Source organism: Podarcis vaucheri, assembly GCF_965113315.1.
Source record: "Podarcis vaucheri genome assembly, chromosome: 2".
Taxonomy (NCBI): domain Eukaryota; kingdom Metazoa; phylum Chordata; class Lepidosauria; order Squamata; family Lacertidae; genus Podarcis; species Podarcis vaucheri.
In genome coordinates this window covers 111,362,602-111,386,739 of record NC_138760.1, presented here as the reverse complement: position 1 = coordinate 111,386,739, position 24,138 = coordinate 111,362,602, and the positions used below count along the sequence as shown (strand labels likewise).

Genomic DNA, 24,138 nt, shown 5'->3' with positions numbered 1-24,138 from the left:
TCATCACCTATGATTGCGTGGGCACACAGAAATTACAGAGGAGAAAGTCCTGCTTAATATTTCAACTGACAGGAATACAATGCAACAAAATTAGTACTGTATATTGACCTTTTACAAGAAGGGTGCAATTATTACTATGGGAAATGAGCTTTCTCAACGCATTATATCCAACTCCTTTTCACCTGTGGAAGTCTTCCATGTGGGGTGGGGTGGAGTGGGAGACAGCTTGTCATCAAGAGGTTCAACAAGAAGTCACGTTACTGACACCATGGATAGGTGTCATGTAAAGATATCAAATTAGATTAGAGCTAACTTGGCAGCCTCTGCATTGTTTTGCCTTGCAGTTCTCTCTCTAGCAGAAAGTAACCTATACAAGGGAAGCAGAGTTGCAAAGCTGGCCTAATGGGCCTTCACCCTAAGATCTCAGGGCAGGTTACAGTATTAAAGCACAATATTAAAAGCAATTTATAACCATAAAAATAAGGGGGCCTTAATAAAATAAACCTCAAATGTCAAAAGCCTGGGTAAAGAGGTGTATTATCAGCAGCATCTGAAAGTCGTATAATGAAGGCGCCTGCAGTATAGGAGCCAATTCTTAGAAGAAGAAGAGTTTGGATTTGATATCCCGCTTTATCACTACCTGAAGGAGTCTCAAAGCGGCTAACATTCTCCTTTCCCTTCCTCCCCCACAACAAACACTCTGTGAGGTGAGTGGGGCTGAAAGACTTCAGAGAAGTGTGACCAGCCCAAGGTCACTCAGCAGCTGAATGTAGAGGAGCGGGGAGGCAAACCCGGTTCCCCAGATTACGAGACTACCGCTCTTAACCACTACACCACACTGGCTCACCACACCAGGGGCTTTGGGGGCTTTGGCTCCCCCAATAAAATGTTTGAGTGGACTGCTCCCTCCCCCAGTTTATGGACACTGCCATTCAAATGATGTGCATACACCACATCGTACCCCCAATATTTTATTCAAGAATATAGTTCTTAACCTGCGGTCTGAGGACCAGCAATGGTCCTTGATGCAGTTTCATACAGTCCTCAAGACAGTCCTCATCTCAGCTATCTGCCAATCTTCCATTCCCACCACCCTTCTGAGTAATACCCCTCCCCACCTTCTCACTATATAGAAGGGTCTGGCAACTTCTGTTTCAGTGTATCTGAAGAAGTGTGCATGCACACGAAAGCTCATACCTTAGTTCGTCTTTAAGGTGCTACTGGAAGGAATATTTTATTTAGTCCTCAAGACTTCAGTGAAAATAACAGAGGGAAAAAGTTGGAGGTTTCTTTGACATTTCCAGATGCAGGAACTTACTTTGTAAACTATAAACTGAAAAGCTGCTTGCCTTTTCAGTACCTCAAACTGCCGCAGTGGAAAATTTCTCCTCCAAGCCCACAGAAAGCTTTTTTGGACTGTGTTCCTAGAGGACGAGCACTCCAATTAATTTTAATTTAGAAGCACTTTTTGGCAACTTCCCAATAGCGGCCGTAAGGAACAAAGTTGTGGTGATTTGTGAAGAGCAAGCAAAACAGAACCATGATACTCAACACAACCAAGTTTCTTCTACTTTAACTGAACTCTAGATAAACTCATACCACACAGTGAACTTGTCAATAAACTAGGATGAAAATTAAATATGGAAATTAGAAGGCAAAAGGTTTGAAAACCCAAGATAAAAACAATGTTGTAAAAAAACACCATTCGATTTTACACAAAACCATCAAAACAAAGTTGCAGATCTACAATAATTTTACGCCGGATATTATTTTTGTGTAGGGGCTGTTCCATTTGAATACAGAATTCTTGTAGAGAAGAGAGGTGTGTTATTCTTAGATTCATAACTTGCAGAATACAGGGTGTCCATAGACATTTGATAAACTTTATTAACAATTTACAAGATGAGGAGCCTCTGTTATAGAAAGCCATAGCTTACCTGTTGCTTAATCATTCTGCTACCCAGTGGGGCCTTCTAGTCTCACATGATGCACTTACTAGGCACAACCCAGTTAAAGGGACAGTGTTCCCACAAGGGGCGTCCACTGGCTTTCAACTGGGGTGCTGGGACCCACAACTTACTGGGTGTGGGTCACAACAGAAGCACTGCCACCACACAAATATATTATTAAAAAGAAAGGCCTGGGTTCCCAAATCCATGTTTGGGTTAAAAGAGGGTCTTGGGTCAGGAAAGGTTGAAGACTACTGACTTAAATTAAATGTCCTCCTTTGTGTTGCTCAGTGCCAGAGCAGAAGGTTGTCAGTCAGACCAGCATCTATCTATCTATCTATCTATCTATCTATCTATCTATCTATCTATCATCCAACCAACCAAACAAACAAACAAACAAACAACCACCCTTCATCCAAAGAGCTCAGGCTGCTTCACAGCATAAAAACACAAAATGAAGAAACACAAAATACATAATAAAAACAAGAACCAAGGGGGGGGGACCTCCACAACCCCCTCTCCCACAAACACATTTAAAATGACATATAATCTTAATCAGCTTCTTCCTTTGGGGGGGGGGCAAGAGAGGAAGCATTTGGGGGATAAGGCTGCAGTGTGCACCAGAAGGTTAACCTTTTCCTCTCCAGCTGCATTTCCCCCCTCTACAAACTTCACCCCCATCTACACAGTTGTTAGGCTTGGGGGAGGAGAGAAGCTTTAATTGGGCGCAACGGGAATTGAGGCTGTGAGTAGGATCCAAAGACGCCACAGGCCACGTCTGGTCCATGGGCTGCCAGTTCCTTGTCCCTGATTAAGAAAGAACAACATCTTCAACAGAAGCAATTGAGAGATGCCAAATACAGTTCCAGACTTGTATTTGTTACACCATGGCAAAGGGCTAGTGCTCAAGTTATCCTTTGCAATGCTGCTCTGTGTGGCATGTGCCATAAAAGAGGCATGGCCTCACAGAGACTTCTTTCTGCTCAGTCCTGGTTGCTGACAATGCAACAGAGAGGTATACAGTGGTACCTCAGGTTACATACGCTTCAGGTTACATACGCTTCAGGTTACAGACTCCACTAACCTAGAAATAGTGCTTCAGGTTAAGAACTTTGCTTCAGGATAAGAACAGAAATCGTGCTCCGGCGGCGCAGCAGAAGCAGGAGGCCCCATTAGCTAAAGTGGTGCTTCAGGTTAAGAACAGTTTCAGGTTAAGAACGGACCTCCGGAACGAATTAAGTACTTAACTTGAGGTACCACTGTATAGGCACAAGCTCTGCAAGCAGCAACAAGATTAGTAGCTGAAGTGGGGGGAAATGTGAAAGGTGAGAGGTGGGGTGATAATGAACAAGACACATAAACTTCAGATAGCAGGAATGGTGGATGAGAATTGCCCATGTGAAATCCAATCAAAAGTGGTCAAGCATATTGTAGAACTTGCCACATGTAGGGGGAAAATAATGGCTCTTGCATTATATGTGGGCTCAGAAAAACCAAAAGGGAACCCTACATTGAGAGAACAAAGCTCAAAGGCAACAATTATCTGCAGATGTAGATGATAATGATAAGGGATGGTGCTTTAGGTAAGGGGATTATGACAGAACAAGAAGAAATAGCGTAAGGTTTTTTGAAACAATAAATCTGCATTTAGAATTTTCTCTAAATGTTTATAAAATCAGATGGCTGTCAATCTTGCTTTTAATTTGCTTGTGGCTAATGTTTCCCAATAGATTTTCAATGGTTGTCTTATCAGAAGCTTTTCAATGTATTTTGTCAGAGGAGAGATAATCATTTGAGCAACTACAATTGCCTGAAGTCTTTCCATCAAAATATAGCTTTCCTACAAGAACACACAAACACTTTTTTCATATTTTTCTCACATCTTTTTTTCTGAACATAATATGTACCAAATTGGAATTATTCATCACTCCACAGGGGGGGGAATCATTAAAATCCCTCACACTTGGTTCTGAAGTTATTACATAGCTTGCTGAAGGGGGGAAAAACTTCTGTGGTTTTTCTTGGGGTCCATCCATCCTAATCCTCTCTTACTAACAAAGCGTATATTAAAGAATGCCACAGGGAGGCTGCAATATCAGTAGAACACACAGCTCTAAAATGCTTGTTTATATGATAAAGGTATACATTTTAAAAACACATTCATTCCCTCAAAACATACCAATCATTCTAATCATGGCCAACTTTTAATCAAAATGTAAAGAGTAGTGTAGCAGTGCTTTTGTTCAGCCATAAGGCATTTCCTCTGCATTTTTTTGTTAGAAAATTCCTCCCTGCCCCCGAAATTCACTCGAATGGAACTTGACAAGACAGACTCCTCTCCTCCTGACAAAGAGCAGATGGAAAGTTAATGCCTATTAGGCTAAGGCAAACATTGTACACTCTCATTTTTCCCTTGAGAGGATCTGCTATATAGCCAATTCCCTGTTCAGACTAATATGCATTTGTGTTTGGATGGTGCTGTGCAGGACATATTATCATAGAACAGCAGAGTTGAAAGGGACCACAAGGGTCATCTAGTCCAATTCTCTGCGATGCAGGAATCTTTTGCCCAACGTGGGGCTCAAACCCATGACCCTGAGATTAAGATCACTATACAGTCGTACCTTGGAAGTCGAATGGAATCCGTTCCGGAAGTCTGTTTGACTTCCAAAACGTTTGAAAACCAAATCACAGCTTCCGATTGGCTGCAGGAAGCCGCATCGGACCCTCGGGTTCCAAAAGAACATTTGCAAACCGGAACAATCACTTGTGGGTTTGTGGCATTCAGGAGCCAAAATGTCTAGGTTCCAGGGCGTTCAGGATCCAAGGTACGACTGCACTCTGGAAATGATTGTCCTTAGCATCCTTCCACCTCCAGTTTGAATGTGTTTCCCTCTGAATGCCAGTTGCTTAGAATCTTATGGGCTTCCCATAGACATCTGGTTGGCCACTGTGAGAACAAGATGCTAGACCAGAAGGGTCACATGCCTGACCCAGGAGGCTCTTCTTCTTATGCTCTCAATGTTTTAGGGCATGTCCACAATATAAATATTTTTCCAGAGGGACTGGATGTATTGAATGGCTCCATCTAATCCTCAAAAGTCACAGATCCCTTAAGACAGATCCCTGCTAGCCCATGTAGCAGATGAGGACACCAATGGCTATCAGAGTACACACACACACACACACACACACACACACACTTATAGGGTTCATTGTAGCCAGGGGATCAAATCCTCCAGCAGCACAAACACAGAAAGCAGTAGCCTACACAGCACAATCTTAATGCTTTATGTACGGAGGGAAAGCCAAACCCATATTGAAAAAGGAGTGCTTTTCTACCGAGAATGCTTTCAGACACCCTGTTTATTCAGTACTCATCCTGATTTGGGTAGGCTTGATGACACTGATTATTTAGGAAGCATTCACCCTGATTTGTTTGGGGGGGGGTTAGATGGTGTTGAATTGAGCAAGTGATACCTCACAATTTCCAGTGTGTTTTCCCGTCACTTGTTGCAAAAAGTCCAATCTTTCAGGGAAGTGGGTTTGCTGAGCAATGCCTCTCAATCAAATGTAACTGTGCAACCTGAATTTGCCAGTATGTGATTGGATCCCATCCAAAAATAGTAGTAATTTGGAAGCACCAATTCAGGCAACAGAAAAGAGAAGAGAGCTGCTGTAGCCAGGGGTGGCACCCTTTAAAGGCCTTCTGCTGGTCCTGCCCCTGGGCATCCGCCAGATGCAGTGACTGGCTCTTGAGCCACAGCAGCCCATGACCACTCCTGGCTTTCTGTCTGCACCATGCTGGGGGCACAATGTGATCTGCTGCGGAGAGGGTGGTGAAGTCGCATTAACAGTAGAACCCTTTAATGAAGGTGAAAGAGGAGAGCACAAAATATGGTTTGAAGCTCAACATCAAAAAAATGAGGACAATGGCCACTGGTCCCATCACCTCCTGGCAAATAGAAGGGGAAGAAATGGAGGCAGTGAGAGATTTTAATTTCTTGGGCTCCATGATCACTGCAGATGGTGACAGCAGTCACGGAATTAAAAGACGCCTGCTTCTTGGGAGAAAAGCAATGACAAACCTAGATAGCATCTTAAAAAGCAGACATCACCTTGCCAACAAAGGTCCGTATAGTTAAAGCTATGGTTTCCCCAGTACTGATGTATGGAAGTGAGAGCTGGACCATAAAGAAGGCTGATCGCCAAAGAATTGATGCTTTTGAATTATGGTGCTGGAGGAGACTCTTGAGAGTCCCATGGACTGCAAGAAAATCAAACGTATCCATTCTTAAGGAAATCAGCCCTGAGTGCTCACTGGAAGGACAGATCCTGAAGCTGAGGCTCCAATACTTTGGACACCTCATGAGAAGAGAAGACTCCCTGGAAAAGACTCTGATGTTGGGAAAGATGGAGGGCACAAGGAGAAGGGGATGACAGAGGATGAGATGGTTGGATAGTGTTCTCGAAGCTACCAGCATGAGTTTGACCAAACTGCGGGAGGCAGTGGAAGACAGGAGTGCCTGGCGTGCTCTGGTCCATGGGGTCACGAAGAGTCGGACACAACTAAACAACAACAGCTGTCAGTGTGGGAGTGAGACCTCTCTACTAAACAGTTTCTTAGCCAAGCTGCAATGATATTTATGGGGGTGGAAATCTTGTAGGACTTATACACAACTGTATTCAATAGAAGGGAGAGTCAACTGATTTCACAGCTGTTTGCTTACTTATCGTGTTTTTCCTTGATCTTTTTCTTATTCTCTTCAAATTGCTCCAAGACACCTTTGAATCTTCCAGCTGGAAAATTAAATGGTCCTTTTTCCTTTCCATCCCCTCCAAAGAGCTGTGGTTTAGACTGGTACTTGGCAAAAATACTGGGCTCATTCTGTTTTTGAGAGAAAGAGAGACAACATGTGCTAATATTTAACATGCATTAACAGAAAGACAGATAAAGCATCACCCGGGCTATAGCAACTACAATATCACTAGGAAACGCAGCCTATTTTTCAGAGAAGAACATTTGTTTTTTAAAAAAATTACTCCACTGTTCAGTCAGAAAGATTTCATAGCAGCTAACACATGGTATGTTAAAATACAATTCAGTAAAAATGAAAAGGAAAGCAAGGGCTATAGCTTTGTGATGCAAAACATCTTCAACTCAGTCCCTTGGAATCTCCAGGCAGAACTACTTTGAGTAAAGCATCTTTCTTTCTTTCTTTCTTTCCTACCTTCCTTCCTTTTTCTAAACCACCAATTCATTTTTAAAAAGCATGTACATGAGAGGAGAGTGCTGTTGCTCTCAGCTTGTGGGCTTGCAATATGCATCTGGCTGGTCACTGTGCGAATGGGATAATGAACTAGATGAGCCATTGGGCTGATCTAGCAGGCTCTTCTTATGTTCTTATGAGTTGTTGGCATTTCAGGAAGAAAAGGCCTGCTTTTAATCCACCAAACCACTGCAGAAGAAAATGGAAACCTCACTCCCTTGATCTTCAATTTAAGCAGAAAGCCTAGCCTGCTGGATTACTCTCTTTCATCTTCAAAAATGTAGGAAAATCCATTTACAAAGTGCAGATAGGGCAAAAAGTATCAGGACAACAGAAAGGACCACATTGTACTTTTGAATCTCAAACATTAGGGGCTCGTCCATACTTCCGCTTGTCCTGTACCTAGAGCGCACAACTCTGGGCAGTTTTCTGCTTGCCCCACTGTTGTCCCAGGGAAAACGTGTTATTTAGCACTAAATTGGACCAAACGTCAGTCTGCAGAAACCTCACTGATCTTTACTCCAATTCAGCACTAAAGAGCAGCTTTTCCCCCCAGGGAAAGAGTTGAGAAAAGTGAAAAGATGAGCTCTAGATTTCTTTTTTGTTTTGACCTTGAGGATGTACCCTGATTTAAGCATGATTTCAGTGAAAAATGACGAATGAGTTGTATAGGCATACTATTCAGAACAGCACAAAAAATGGCTACACAGACACACACACTTCCAACTACTGGGTTTAGCTGGAGACGCCTGGCCTTCCTCCCAATGGAGCTCATATTTGCATGTGATTCCCCATCAACTTAAGGATATGGTTACAGAAGTCTACTTCTTTATGTAGAAGTAGCCTCTAGCCGTATCAGAGAAGCAACTATTTTGTAGCATTGCACACCACCCCATTCTCTGAGCTGTGTGAAATTCCAGGGATTCCAGGTACTCAACTAAGGATTAGGAATGAGGCACAGCTGAGACTGTCTGTGGTGTCTTTATGATATATGGTTTATTTACACATATTTACAACCTGAGCTTATGATGGAGGGGTTCACAGCATTACCACCCTAAAATTGTCTTGTTTCTCTCATAGCTATAGCCTTGGTTTCAAACAGAAATCGAACATTGTTCTGCCTCTCTCCAGCTTGCTTCTTTTTCATCTAGTTCATATCACTGTAATCTCTGCCTTTTCCTTCTAACTAACTACAAGTTGAGTGAGGAGCCCCACCCATTTGCTAACTCACACAGGGCCCTTTTCCTTTGTTCTCTTAATGGCCCGTCACCCAGGTGATCACCTGCCTTATATTTCAACACTTTCTGGATCCAGGGATTAGAAGGGTCTCTACATACAGCCTTTTCCCCCAAGCTCTTAACTATCCACACACCCCCACACCCCACAAGACATCTGTTCCAAGATATACAAGCAAACAGCAATATACAAGTTCCCTGTAGAAAAGTAACAAACATGTTAACAAAGGCATTAGAAGACACATAATCAAAAACCGATAATAAAACACAATTACACTTTTAACCCAACACCAGTATAGTAACACCTTATTCCTTTCAAGCAAATTTCCAGTCCATCAGGATCTCTTCAGGCCTTCCTCTTTCTCCTTGGTCCGCATGTCCTAGCCACACTTCTGTACCCCAAAGCAGCTTACTCAGTCTCCCACATTTGAAACCCCTCCCCTTGATTGAGTTATTCCATGCCTTTTTCTCCCTGCATGTGTCCCAGGTAATGAAGAAGGAAGTAGTGATTGTGATATTGGTATACAGTCATCCTTCTTCTTTTTCTTCTTCTTTGGCAATCACTCGTAGCTGAGTAAGATTGTCTTCCATAAACACGGTTTTAACAATGAGTCCGTAGGTGACTGTGGAGGCCAATTCTGGATCCACATGTCCTTCCACAGTGGAGACATTGGTTTCCGGGCGGAGCGCAGCTTTCTCCCAATTGAAATGCAGAGTGTTTGAGGACTGGGACATTCGCAGGAAAACCAAAATGCTTGTTTACAAAGCTATTGTACTACCAACCTTACTATATGCTTGTGAAACATGGACCACTTATAAACGCCATCTCCAACTCCTCGAAAGATTCCATCAACAGTGTCTCCAAAATATTTTACACATCACTTGTGAAGACAGGCGAACTAATAACAGTGCACTGGAAGAAGCAAAGATCACCAGTGTTGAAGCAATGATTCTTCAACATCAACTTTGCTGGACTGGTCATGTTGTGCGGATGCCTAATGATTGTCTTCCAAAGCTACTACTCTATTCTGAACTTTAAAATGCACCCTTTTTCTGGGATGGATGTATTGTGAGGTAAAGCAAAATCAATTTGCAATGAGGTTTTATTTTTAGAATGAAAATAGTTTCTCAAGAGGTGTCTTTCAGGGGGTAAAAAATATGCAATAGATCTAGATTGCATGTGGACTACATAGATTCAGGCTCCATTGGTTCTAGAAATAAATTGTCATGGGTTACACAGCCACATTTGTTGTGAGGTTAATATGCCGCATAGAGCTCCTGCAGGAAGCAATGTAATAACAAACTCGATATAATGTTCAATTTTTACTAATTCCCCAAAGGCAGAAAATTACCAGCACAGAAACATTACACATCAGACTCACATCCTGAGAATTTTGCTGTGAACTTTTGTCTTGTCTCAATTCAAGTGGGGTCAGTGCTGACTGTGAATTCTCCGGGCAGAACTGGGAACCAAAAAGGAACTGAGAGTCACTCATACTGCTGTAATCACTGGTCCAGTTCAATGGTTTGTTAGGCCTGAAACAGGAAAACAGAAAAAGCAAGTGTAAAAAATAGTAATGACAATATATTAAAAACATACAGCACAGCCAAAATATATTTGGTTCTTTATCATGCCCAAAACTGCCTAAACTCCGTTAACAAAACAGTACTAAATGCTTGGCAATCCTGATGAATGTTCATTTGGAGGCAGAGGAACTTCCACTATTCATCAGAAAGAAATAAGCCACGAAACATGGAATCCTAGTATCATTGATTTAAGGCCTGTATCATTCTTCTCATGGCATTCAGAAATAATGTTTTTATGTTGCTAGTAATACAACTGATCATTCCCCTCTTCCAACAAATTTAAATGTCTGAGGTTTTGGTTGAAATTACATGAGGAGAATGAACAGAAGTGGAAAATATGTCAATAGTTCTCAGCAGCAACTGCAAATTTGATGTAACTGATTATTTTGTTATTACTTATGCCTTGGGTCACTTGTATTTTTCAATTCTATATAAGGACAGAACTTTGAAAACAGGCAGTGAATCCTGCATCATCCTGAAAATCTTATTTATTTTTAAAATGAGCTTACAGTTGTGTAGAAAGGTTATAGGTGAAACGTCAGAAAACTGGGGGATGCTGAAATCCCCAGAATTCCCTGGGAAGAGGGATTGACTGTCAAACCGCTCTGGGAATTGTGACTTACTGAGAACAGGGGTCTCTTAACAACTACTGGCACCCTTAACTAACTACAGTTCCCAGTATTCTTTGGGGGAAGATGTGACTGGTTAAAGTGGTATGATATAGCTTTAAATGGATAGGGCAGATGGGGTCTATGTTGCTACTCTGTCAATCATCCTAGACAGGGCTAGTCCTAGTCCTGGACTGAGCTAACATCTGCAGCAGTATTATGCTTCCTCAACTGAGCAAGAATGAGTAAAGCTGAATCTTTGCATCCTCTGAACCTCAGTATCAGGTAGCTCATACTGTTATGTACTGAAGTTCTCACCCTGGGCCAGTAGGGGACAATGTAGATAGTTATAAAAATGAGGGATCGAAAGTGACGTTCAGTGATTGGATAGTTTTAGAAAATTGTTACAGTTACGTTGTACTGGAGCTCTATATAAGCAGGCTGACTGAACCCTTCAGTTCAGTTCTGTTCTGGCCTGTGAATAAACAAGAGCTGTTTGAAGAATCACTGTGTCGTCTGATATGTTCACCCACAACTTAACACATACAAAACTGTTTTCTCTCTGCAACTTCTTCAAAATCATCAGAATTCTTTGAAGACACAAGGTATAAGCCTTTGGTGTGTTTAGAACCCTAACATACTGCATGTAACAGAGCCATTCATTTAAATTTACATGTTTAAAAAGTAAGTTTCTTCTTCTACTTCTGTGTCCTTAGCTATCCCCTAGTTTAGAGAACATTTTGAGGATTGATTTCTACTAGGCTTGCCAGATCATTCCCTTTTCATCCTTTCAGATCGTGCTTTTTTGTTGCAGCTCAAACACCGACATGCTTATTTGATGTCAGAGGCCCTATTCCAACAAAACAGCGCTTTTGCTTTTAATCTTTGCTATTTATAGGATGCCAGCCATGTTGGAACAGGAATACTGACACATCAGAAAAATGACTGGGAAGCATATGACTGCAGAAATGCAATAAATATGCAAATGTTGTTTTAAATATAATAACATCAGACTATGAACTCAGCTGTGTACCAGATGCAGACAAAGCTCTATGCTGTGCTCAAATTACATCTAAAAAGGGATTGAATACCACCTACAACTGTGCACTTTCCCTCCATCCTACATTAGTAATGGAAATTGATATTTGATAAAAGTCACAATGGATTCACATAAAAATTATTCCCAAGTCATTTAATCAGCGTGGTTTTAACATACAGTATGGGTCAGCCTTTTTCAATGCAGTATGCCAGAACTACATATTCTGTTCCAACAAAGAGGCCATCGCCTGCCTATGAGATTCTGGAGGCAGCTGGCTGCTGTTAGTGACAGACTGCTGGACTAAACTGACACTTGGTTTTAAAGTAGCCTGACCTTTTACTTGCCGCCCCAGATTTCTTTTTCCTTAGGTCACCCTGAGGGCTAGTGAAGGGAGCAGGGCAGTTTTTATATGCAAAGGTTGGAGGCTGTATGCTTCTGAATACCAGTTGCTGAAAAACACACGAGGGAGGAATGTGTTGTTGTGCTCAGGTCCTGATTGCAGGCTTCCGACAGGCATCTGACTGGCCACTGTGAGAACAGAATGCTGGACTAGATGGGCTACTGGCCTGATCCAGCAAACTCCTATGTACAGTAACTGCTATCCCACCTCCATTCCCTGGTGAAGCAGCAACTCTTGTTGGTGAGGGATGTTCTACTGGGGCTTCAGGAATAGGGATTTGATGAGAGAAAGAGATTTGTACATTCAGAGCTATATTAGTGCAGTTAACTTTGCTAATTCTGCTGAGTGGAACCCTGGACAGTTACCTCAAAATCCTAAATTGACAGCACCACTATGTCGTCGTCCCCCCCAAAAAACCCCAGGTTTTTAGGGCTAACATTATCCCATATGGAACACACCTTTCTAAATTTATTTATTTCTTCTATATCACACTTCTTTCTCCAAAGAGCTCAAGGCGGCATACATTGCTCTCCCTGTCCTCTTTTAATCCCCACAACAACCCTTTGAGATAGGTTAGACTGAGAGGCAGAGACTAGTGCAAGGTCACCCAGCAAGCTTCAGGTCTTAACCCAACTCTCCAACCATGACACCACACAGGCTCCCAGTATGTGAAAAGTATCTTCCTTTGTAGTAAGCACAAAAGTCCAGCAATAGGGGACAGTGGAGAGGGCAATCTACCGTATTTTTCGCTCTATAAGACGCACCAGACCATAAGACGCACCTAGTTTTTGGAGAAGGAAAACAAGAAAAAAAATATTCTGAATCTCAGTGATCCCTCTTGCTGTTCTGGCTTCTGGAATAGCTGTGCAGCCTGCATTCGCTCCATAAGACGCACACACATTTCCCCTTACTTTTTAGGAGGGAAAAAGTGAGTCTTATACAGGAAAAAATACGGTATTTGCCTGGGGGACATCTGGCCTCCTCTGATACCATCTGTGGTTCAGTCACTAGCATCCCTGCTAGCACTTTTCACGTTTCCATCCTCTGTCATTGAGACCCTTTTCTAGCCCTGGAATGGTGTTTCTGCAATCACTGCATACAAGGGCAGTTCATGATAAAAAAACAGGCAGTGCTCTCACCAGGTTGTACCACAGGACTGGACCTGACCTGAAGTTTAACTCTCTGCCCTAATCACTACACATTACTCCACATCCACCCTGCATGTCACCCTCTGATTGACTCTCATGATCATCATTGTGTGAACAAGCTGACTTATGTCATATGTGTTTACCTGATTCAAATAACTATTTATTTTTAAAAGTGGTGGGGAAAGATAGGGAGGGAGCAGATTCTTCCTGAGAGCATCATATATTGCTTCTGGCTGTAGCAGAAGGTTCGAGCATTTGGATTACGGTGGTATCTCGGGTTATAGATGCTTCAGGTTACAGACTCTGCTAACCCAGAAATAGTACCTCGGGTTAAGAACTTTGCTTCAGGATGAGAACAGAAATCGTGCTCCGGCGGTGCGGCAGCAGCAGGAGGCCCCATTAGCTAAAGTGGTGCTTCAGGTTAAGAACAGTTTCAGGTTAAGAACGGACCTCCGGAATGAATTTCTTAACCCAAGGTACCACTGTATTTAAATCAGGGGTGAGGAACCTGTGGCCCTCCAGATACTGCTGGACTACAACTCCCATCATCCCTGACTACTGGCTATATTAGCTGTGGCTTATGGGAGTTGGAGTCCAGCAACATCTGGAGGGCCACAGGTTCTGATGCCCCCTTATGAGTCTTCCTATATAACTGTGCTATCCTTACACTGGGAGAAAACATTAAAATTGATTTAGATATGAATCTAGTAAGCCTTGTTTAAAAAAAACAGACCATGAAAACTACTAGATGGTAACACAATTAAGCAGCATGTGTTTAAATAAACGGTAAATCATGCCAGAGAAAATTAATCACACTGTTCTCCATGTTGGCTTTGTTGACTCCTTCTGCCTTACAAAATTCTATTAACTCGCCTGCTTGACGTGAGTACATTTCCCTTAATTGGCAAATAAATTATTAATTTATTTTCTTGTTTTAATTCTCCTCCTCATCCGCCATCATAGCAAAGCACAATAGCAGAGGATTTAGTGTGTACACTGGTAGAGTTTTGTGACAGTTTTAGAAGGTTAATTTAGAGAGCATATGCTCAGTGGGCCAAATTTGTCACGTGGCTGTGCTGGTGTTACACAGGGGATTACCGTAATCTGTTTGTTAAATGGGTCTAAAGATTGCTACTTTGCTCCTCTCACTTTTATAAATTGCCCTGCCGCTGCTTTCTCTCGATGTCTACAACAGGAAAAACACCGGGTATTTTGCTACATCCTAGATGTAGAACCTATTCTTCTGTTACTTCTTAAATGAAAAACTTATAAGCAAGTTCATAAATGCAGTAGAATAAGCTCCACAATTGTATAATAAGTAAATTGTATTCTGAGCATCATGATTCATTTCAGCACTGTCTTCATCATGACTAGAGAGGCCCTTTCACATAATAAGCTTTGTACTGTAAACAGCACAAGGGAAATTACAGAGATAAAATGCTCGCAAAGCCTAGAATAATTTAATCTGGCGGTAAAACAGTATCTTCCACACATTTTAATATTCCCCCTCAAGTAAAATTAAAATATATTACCATGTCTGTGTTCTTGTAGCATGATATAAGATCAGACATTTTCAGAAAAAGTAACAAGTTATACATCACCTTCCATTTGATGGATGTATTTGCATGTCACCTTAAATACTACTCATATCAACCATATAAATGCAGTCTGCCCTACTTCTAGAGATGCCCTTTTTTAAAAATCACAAGGTCGTGGGCTTCAGATTGCATAATCATGCATCGCATTGTAAATTCTAATTTAGACTAATGAAATGCTTTTCGAGCCAATTCACAGAGGCAGCAATTCCTTATTTCTCTAAAAGCAAGGACACTAGGCTGTCCAGATCACTAAGAGCTAATCTGCACATTATGAAATAGCTCTGATACGCACAAATAAGTGCAAAAAAGGCCTGTTCTTGTGTTGCCACCCTGCAGACCTCTCATGGGAGGAGACACATGAAGAAGGGGGCCTCAGATGATTATCTCAGGGTCCAGGTAGTTTCATATAGAGAGAGGAGAGAGGAGCTCCTTGATGTATTGCAGTCCTTAGCCGTTTAAGGCTTTATAGACCCAAACTATAGTTAGGGTTAGTTATAGCGTCCAAACCAGAATTGGAACCCATGGTTGGAATTTATGCACTGGCAAAGATAATGACACAAGAATGCTACTATAACAATGGCAGCAGTAACCTGCTTACCCCATCTTTATAGGAGTGCTAAACATCTCTTTGACATTCCAGAGATTTGGATTCATTTCCCAGCCTTGCCTGCTAAAACGTAAAGAGAAATATGTGAATGTTGCAGTGTGGTACATTATTCTTCTCGTACACTGTTTCATCAAGGCATCAATTTTAACAACTGTTTCCCCCACGACTGCCATGAAAGCTAGGCAGTGGAAGAAACTACCCTAAAACAAGACACAATCTCCAAGTAAATTGCTGACCACCTTGCTTCAAGAATGGAGACTACCCAGGCAAATATATTGCTTTGGCTTTGTTGTTATTGTCAAGATTCAAGTGCCACTCAGCATTAAAAATCAACAGGAGTGAAATACTGGGTGCTTCAAGATGAAGTCACCTTCATCAGAATGCCAGCCCATAGATGTTTGTTTACATGTAAACTAGATTTTTCACTTCCCACAGAAAATCCAATATGTAAAAATAGCCCATTATACATTGGCAATTGTGGTTTTTCTTTTGGGGTTTTTTGGGAGGGCAGTTTGTCACATGTACGGTGTGACATTTTGATGAGTGGCCTCTGTCACCATATCTGATTCTCTTTGTTGTTCAGCTGAGCACAACCTACAGCCATTTTATTTCTGGAGGTCCCCAAAACCAAATGAAAGACATCTATTTCGACCGATTTCTACATGTTGAAGGCACCCTCAATTTGGAAGAGCAATTCTCTCATGATCACTACACAATAAATGTGTGGGGTTACCAAGGAAACTGTAATCACAATCCATATATCAGGATTTCTGCTGCTGTTGTTTTAAAAAATAATAAAAGAGCTCTTGTGGAAGGCCTCTTAATTACTCTTGCACAAACCTTATGCAAGTCAAATACTATTCTTGTGAGAGACCTCAGTATCAACTTTTCCTAACAAATAGAAATTGATAATGCTTTTACTCATTTCCTGGCTTCTTTTTTTAAAAAATGCTGTTGTTGTTGTTGTTGTTGCTACATTTATACTCCGCCCATCTGGCTGAGTTTCCCCAGCCGCTCTGGGTGGCTTACAACATATCTAAAAACATAACAAAAACATCAGTCCCTTAAAAACTTCCCTAAACAGGGCTGCCTTCAGATGTCTTCTAAAGGTCAGATAGTTTTTTATTTCCTTGACATCTGAAGGGAGGGCATTCCAGAGGGAGGGCGCCACTACCAAGAAGGGTAATGGAGGGTGGAAAAGTGATTGAGGGCAGGTACAAAACAACAAACAATGCCCAAGTTCACGATACGTATAAAATAAATTTGCAGTGGTACCTCTGGTTGCGAACGGGATCCGTTCCGGAGGCCCGTTCGCAACATGAATAGAACACAACCCGCAGTGGCGCGTCTGCGCAGTGGCGCGTCTGCGCATGTGCGTGGCATCATTTTGCACGTCTGTGCATGCGCAAGCAGCGAAACCCGGAAGTAACCCTTTCCGGTACTTCTGGGTCGCCGCGGGACGCAACCTGAAAAAACGTATCATTAAGCAAAAGTAGCATGAGGTATGACTGTATACACAATACATATGAAACACTACAGATTACCCCTCACAGAGCTACAGTTCCAAGCACCTTAAACTCCTGTTCCCAGGATTCTTGGGGGCAGGGATGTGCTTTAAATATATGGTGTGTCAGGTTCCTCCAACTGGGGTAGATGAAAAACCCTGGAATAGAAACGTATATTTGAAAAAGAAAAAAGAAATTTGGATTTGAAAAACATGCCTTTTGAAAAAATGTGTGGAAACTAACATGCTTAGCATGCACACAGAAAAATCAGGGCTCAGTTATGACCCACGTGCCCTCCTATTACAATAGCAAATTGTGTCCCTGGCAAAACAGTGCCGACAAAAGGAGAGGAAATTGATAGCAGCATGCTTGGGGGGAAAGACGACATGAGAACAGGGGCGTAGCGGGGGGGGCAGGGGGCAGTTGACCCACCTAAATCAATACAAATCAATAAAATGACATAGCTGAGGTTCTGCACCTCCCCTAACAAAAGGCCTGCCCTCCCAAACAAAAATTCTGGCTATGCCCATGCATCAGCATCTTTGGAAAATATCCCCCAAGGAAAAACTAAGGGGCAAAACACCCCTCGCAAAAAAATGATAATATTATTATTATTATTATTATTTATACCCCGCCCATCTGGCTGGGCTTCCCCAGCCACTCTGGGCGGCTTCCAACAAAATATTAAAATACGGTAATGCATCGATGCTTAGATGGCCACAGGACGCTGCTGTCGGTTGGGCAGAAAACCAAATTCAAGATTCTGCAAGGCGGCTCCACCACGCTGCACCATTTTGTGGCAGGACCCATGGGCGTCGCTTTGACGTTTTTGTTTTTATTTTTGACGCCACCACACCCCCGGCTACTGTTACAAAGTCACTCGTGCCTGAAAGGCGCTTGAGGTATTGGAAGAACCATTGCTGCTTCTGCATGATTTGCAACCTGCCGCATCCCTTCCCTTGCCAATGTAAAACCAAGAGGGACTTGAGGCGAGAGCACGTCTCCCCTCTTGGGGTTGGGCTGCTGATGCAGCTCCTCCTCCCCTTTGAGAAATGTCCCTGCGTGTGTGGAGCTGACGTGCAGGCCTTTGTTTAAACTGTAAAGTTAACGTGCCTCCTCCTCCTCCTTTCTTCCAGCAGACCTTGCTTTCTTCCGCCTTCCCTGGCTTAGTGGGCGCGGGGAGTTGTTCCGCAGCGCGCGAGAGGCGCCTGACGCTCTTCCTCAGGCGAAGCGCCTCGAGAGGCTCCCTCACGGTTCTCCCTCACGCAGCGAGGGATCCTCGCTATATATATATAAAGTTTTAATGGTGGTCCACGCGCAAAGCATATCGCACACGGCCCGCACAAGTCTCTTCCCCACCACCTTCCCCTCCCCCCCCCCGCGAGAGGAAGCCTCAATAAAAATAAGTATTGTAGTTCCTTGACCGAATTAACGTTATCGCCTCCCTCACAAGAAACGTCCTCATCTCGTTTCCACCTTCCCTTCACAGCCGGAACTCCCCATTTGGGAGCGGGCAATCTTGTTTTTCCTAATCTCACCGTCTTTTCAGGGCCCCGGGAAGATTGAAGCACCACAGACTTGGGTTACATGTACCGAGATATCATCATTATTATTTGAAACTGCTTTGTTTAAAAAATAAATCGGATTCCTCCTCAAGAGAAATCCCACTCGGGAAGATCTAAACCCCTCACAACATTCAGTTGCTGTTCCAAGAGATCTCAGCACTCTTCATCCCCTGAAAAAACACTCTTGGAAATCCCAGTACTCCGAATATTAAGACCTCAGCAATCCAGTTTTTCTGTGTAAAGAAATGGTAGCCAAGACACGAGGGAACAAAAATCACAATTGTTAAGTCAGTGCATATAAATGTAAATCAAAAGTTACATTTGCCCATTGCCTAGCTCTGAACAGTCTCTTAAAAGTTCATGTGAAGAATTATATTGATGATAACGATAATAACAAAAATAATGTCTGTGTGGTCATGTATGTCCATTTAGAAGTAAAAGTACCTTTGAATCCAATGGGGTATTTGAGTCTCAGGTTGGGGTATGTAAGCTTACAGCCTGAAAGTCAGAGAGAAAGAGGTGAAACCTATTTGGTTGCTTCAAAGCTGGTTTAATATACATTCTCTCTACTTACAATCCTTGGAATTGAGGGAGAGGCTAGGAAATTCTAATAGGCTTTTTAACACCTCACCAATTTCCAATATTTTTGGGGGGTGGGGGTGGAGCCATGTCAGTTAAACTGCTAGAACACAAATGAAAGTCTGTAGTTTAACTAAGCGGTCCACATAATTTTTATGCAAAGCCACCCCAAAAAGCTGACACTTGTGTGGTCATTAAAGAAATGGGGGCAGAGCAAGGTGCTCCTCTCAAAGGACAGAAACGTCTGATTCAGGAGACAAAAAGTGGCTAATGCAAAGAGATACAGACATGATATTATTCAAACTGGTTGGGAGCAGATCTGACCCAAGCAAAGGATCCTGATTCCTGCTCTTCCATCAACATGCCCTTCATTTGACCCATATCCCCCCTGGCACAAAAAGTGTCCTTTTTGATTGCCAGTGTGAATGGGGATTTGGGAGCAATCCTACTTTACCCAGCAAGCATAAATTGGGGATAGGATGACATTGTTAGGTTCCTAATGAGCCATTCCATTAATCCTAGCCCCTGTGATTCAGGATTCCCATTCTTTTTTCCTTTATGTTACACAAAGCGCTTTGCAGTAAGCCCCGACAAAGGGCAGAACAAAGGTGTGCGAAATAAAGTGAGTTTTGGCAGGCAGCCCATGATATTCCAAAAATTAAGTCGTGGCTTTGAGCTTGCTTCTCACTGGGTAAAAGTGGGGGGAAGATATGCTTGCAATCTCCCCATTTACTAACCTCTGCTTATCCCATAAAGAACAAAATCGAGGTAGGAAATCTCATTCCAGCAGTTCAAAGGATAGAAGTCTGAAACATTCCCTCAAAACAGGTTGTGCAAACTGTCTTCCTTTAAAAAATATAAAGGCAGAAGAAGCTATAGCATATTTTTCCACACCATATTGGAGAGGGGCAAAGTTCAGTCTAGTTAAATTGCCTCATGGCCCTTCACTCAATCCATATCCAGCATTCTTGTGCTCCATTGATTTGCCTGTAGGCAAATGGCATTTTTGCTCCTAGTGAAGTGTAAAATACAAATTCCAAATCAATCTTGAAGTGATGCAGTGTGGTGTCTTAAGTTTTGATAAGTTTTTGTTCTTTTGCATACAGCCTGATCTGTGCTGGCCCAAGACCTTTTGGCACTTGAGGCAAACCACAACATGGTGCTCACACTGTCCAGGGAAGAGGGGGTGAGTGAAGATCTACACCAGGAACAAGGTGGGGGGGAATCAAAGCAACCTTACCCAACAGCTGAAATAGGAATCAAAGGTCATTGAGGGTGGTTGGGGGGAAGGAGCCAGGTCAGAATCAAGCTGGATGGCCGCAGAGCCCAGAAGACCCCAGAGGGCAGCCCCCACCATTTCCTCCCTGGGAGTGGGAGGGAGACCAAGACATTGCTGTAGGGGGTGCTGAGAAAGAGACAGATCCAGCCTCCAAGGAGTGTGCCAAAGCCATTGCCACTACTGCAGTAGCAGCAGGCAATGCATATATTGGAGGTCAGATCTGCTGTCCCCATGGATCCGGCCGCCTGAGGCAGTTGCCTCAGCTTGCCTCATGGTTGAGCCGGGCCTGAGTCTGATCTTGTTCAAGTTTTCCCTAGAACTTCGCTCCCACGGATTTCAGTAGCACCTAGTTACCTGTATTTTGGATTGCAGCCTGAAGAACTTTGGTCACTATCTCTACCGTACTGGGCACAAGAATTGTAGGATTCATACTGACTTTACCGAGAGTAAAGTGAAAGCTTTAGCCATTGTAGGCTTGTAATTTATGCAATCAATGATTTACTTTAGCCTTGGGGTGGTAAGACTTTCCGGTTTTTTCCTGCTGTCAGAAGGGCATGCAAATATGCAAGCAAAACCAATGTTTGTAATATATAAACACCATGGGAATTTCACTTACTGAGGAAATTAGAGGGAGCTAAATTTTCCCATCACAACAACTGGGTAAATAATCCATGAGCTACATATTCTCCAAGGGAAAGTTTATCAGCGTTGGTTATGCAGATGTAATGACTTATTAACTATTCATTGTTTCAATATCCTGCTAAAGAGTTGAAAAGGGAGTAATAATATTTATCTGGTGTTTTTTTCCTTTGTAATGATCCCACCCCCAAAAAAATAAAAAGTTGGTGTTACTATTACTAGATACAGTAATTTCTTTTATTTTTTCTTTCTTTTTTCAATACAGTTATTTCTTGAGTATGATGGTATATAGCCAGTACACCATAATGCCAACCTGTGCAAACTGAAGAGATGGTATGCTCTGTTTCAGCTTTTACATGTGAATGCCAATATTGTTAAAGTAGAAGGATACAACATGAAAGAGAAAGAGAATGTACATTCCTGCCACAGGGTTGTTTTTTTTAACATCCCAATTATATTTTGAGCTGAGCTGAGTTAAGACACTCATGTGAAAAAAGAACAGTTTTATGTTCAACTCTGGGCTCTTCCTGCTGGCTGCTGCCCCCGGGTTTGGTAGAGTTAAAAAGGAGATAGGCTCAAAAGTACCTCTCAGAAGAGATACTAAATAATATAGGAAATTGATGCTACCATTGCTCACTTTAGACTACAGTTGCTATGCTGTGCATACTGATCCTGTGAGTCCATTAGACTGCCTTACCTTCAAGAATACATTTCCACCATATCCAGAAAAAAACTTACTTTAAAATTTATCTACCATAAGACTAAATATCGTTTTTAGTATGCTATACAAATCCCGTTCCCAAATAGCATGATCTGCAGAACCCCAAAGCTTCTTACATCCACTTTAACACACACACACACACACACACACACACACACACACACAAGCACACTCTCTATATTGGATTTTTGAAACTGAGAATTAATAAAAAAATATTTAACAAAAACAAACGTGTGTGTTTTGTGTGTGTGTGAAATATTCTGTTAATCATCTGCTAAATATATTTCAGGACAGGTGCAAATTATGTACATGCCAGCAAATAATACACATACTGAAAGAAACAAAGTTTGAGAGTATATTGAGACACAGGCTAACCATATGGCACAGTTGGAACAGGGCCTAAGAATCATGGTGAAAGATACAGATCCATGCATAACACAAGCATGTCCCCTTACCAAGTATAATTGTGCTTGGAGAGACCCCCTCTGGCTTCTGACTTGCAAATAATTAAGCCTTCCTTTGCCACCGTGAAATATGAAAATGTATTTTTATAATTGCATTTTTTAAATGACTTCAAAAGTAGATTCTTGACAAGTCAAAATCTATGCCAGATAATGGATTTCATGCTTTTATCAGTGCCTACCTCACCCTCCAAGGCACACTCCTCCATAGTCTCCCGATACAGACGGATGCCAACCAACCAACCAACCAACCAACCAACCAACCAACCAACCAGTGTAGGCCCTAAATGCTGCATACCTGCTTCATTGGTCTCTTGCCCTTTCTTTGTGGGATTCTTCCCTTTGGCCATCTGCGCAACAAAAAATTCTATTAAATTATTCTATTAAATTATTTTATCACCATCCCACAGACTATGACAAAAATCCATGCTATTCTTACAAAGCTTCATTGGCTCCTATTGAAGACATTTACATACACGTTAAGAAATAATGAGTTGCTTTGGCACTGTACAATTTCAGCGAGATTTGGCACCAGTTTGTTGTGTTATTTTCTGCTATTACACAGAATGTTCCCTGCTTCAGAAGTGGCTGTGGAGATTCAGTTTTGTGCTGATTGCTGGCTGGATCTCTGGGGCTCAGAAAATGAGATTTGATATTTTCAGTGGGCTTCTGTGCAAAAAGGTAACATTTCATTAAAGAAGGACATTTTCCTTCATAGCCATCTATGACAGCTAACCTCATTGTTATAGTCTCTAGTTTCTCTCCTTCACAGCACAGAGCTTAGGGCTATTGTCAAGCACTGTCTTCAAGTTGTATATCTCTGAAGGAAGTGGATTTTTTTTTATTTTATTTTTTTGCCTCTGTAGTGACACACAAGAAGCCTTTAATCTATTAACAAGCAATGAAGTTGCCTGAAAGCAACTGGTCTCCTATTTAGTGGATGTTCTTAAGCACCTTGCCTTCCAGCACCTTTTTTACAAAATCTTCTACAAAAACACATAGTTTTTTCTGGGCACTTAAAAAGCTTGATGTTCAACCTGGCATAAAAGCCATAACTTTAATATTTAAAGTTACTATTTCATAAATCCATTCATCTTCTCTACAACAATGGCTGTGGTGGGTAAGGATCTTGACCAGGCTTCCTCAACCTCGGCCCTCCAGATGTTCTGAGACTACGATTCCCATCATCCCTGACCACTGGTCCTGCTAGCTAGGGATCATGGGTGTTGGTAGGCCAAAAACATCTGGAGGGCCGAGGTTGAGGAAGCCTGATCTTGACCATATAATGCTTATTTGGTCCTAAATTCACACTCTTAAGGCAGATCCAATGAGTATGGCTGTGTGACAAGATGCCGTTCTACGGCTACGTTTCTGCAGACATTCACGAGGATGTATTTTAGTGGCACACGTAACTGTATCGTAATCCTAGTCCATCTCAAAGAACATATGTTCCACTATGGCACACAGCAGTATGGAGATAGATAGATAGATAGATAGATAGATAGATAGATAGATAGATAGATAGATGATAGATCAGAACCTAGCAAATGTTTTATCCCTCATGATTATAGAAATAAGTTTGAATATAAGTAGTATGACAATGTCTGCTGAAGATCAAATCTCAGTGCCAAGCCAAAGTGCCATTTTAAAGTTGTGACTATTTATTTAAGTGATTGGTTAACACACGTCACCTATTGGTATTTGATTCCTATTAAGTAAACCCCTTTCAAAGGTACTGGAACAAGCCAGGCAAGGGTTTTTATTTATTTATTTTTTCTCAAGAGCGGTTGGCAACCCTATCTACCTGCCCTTCTGACTACCCCAAACACTGTCTGAGTACTAATCACCACATTTTAATAATACAGGTTCTTTCTCAAGAGCAGAGAATGGGCTGAAATGTCACATTGAGCACCAGGCAGACATCTTGTCCCTGATCTAACAATCCATG

General features: G+C 42.1%; 1 protein-coding gene and 1 long non-coding RNA gene across 20 annotated transcripts in view; one reads left to right on the top strand and one right to left on the bottom strand.

The window, feature by feature from the left end:
• IHO1 (interactor of HORMAD1 1) overlaps positions 1-24,138 on the bottom strand; it is a 66,137-nt gene that overhangs the window by 23,620 nt on the left and 18,379 nt on the right. Inside the window, exons 1-8 of one of the 19 annotated variants that reach the window (XM_082210075.1) lie at positions 24,038-24,130; positions 22,489-22,540; positions 19,828-19,936; positions 18,956-19,009; positions 17,013-17,104; positions 15,433-15,501; positions 9,837-9,990; positions 6,680-6,837 (exon numbers count right to left, since the gene is read on the bottom strand). In XM_082210075.1, the coding sequence (XP_082066201.1) occupies positions 6,680-6,837; positions 9,837-9,990; positions 15,433-15,488 (368 nt within the window). In that variant the 5' untranslated portion in view covers positions 15,489-15,501; positions 17,013-17,104; positions 18,956-19,009; ... (1 more) ...; positions 22,489-22,540; positions 24,038-24,130. Of the gene's footprint in view, positions 1-6,679; positions 6,838-9,836; positions 9,991-15,432; positions 15,502-16,985; positions 17,105-17,576; positions 17,600-17,639; positions 17,790-18,087; positions 18,193-18,484; positions 18,776-18,955; positions 19,480-19,827; positions 20,203-20,330; positions 20,401-22,372; positions 22,437-22,488; positions 22,541-23,994; positions 24,131-24,138 lie in introns of those variants that run through there. The other 18 variants (XM_082210079.1, XM_082210077.1, XM_082210080.1 and 15 more) reach the window with 18 other exon arrangements.
• Positions 18,671-22,077, top strand: LOC309525455. The gene is made up of 3 exons (XR_014216302.1): positions 18,671-18,798; positions 20,197-20,280; positions 21,274-22,077. It is a non-coding gene; the product is annotated as an uncharacterized lncRNA (long non-coding RNA).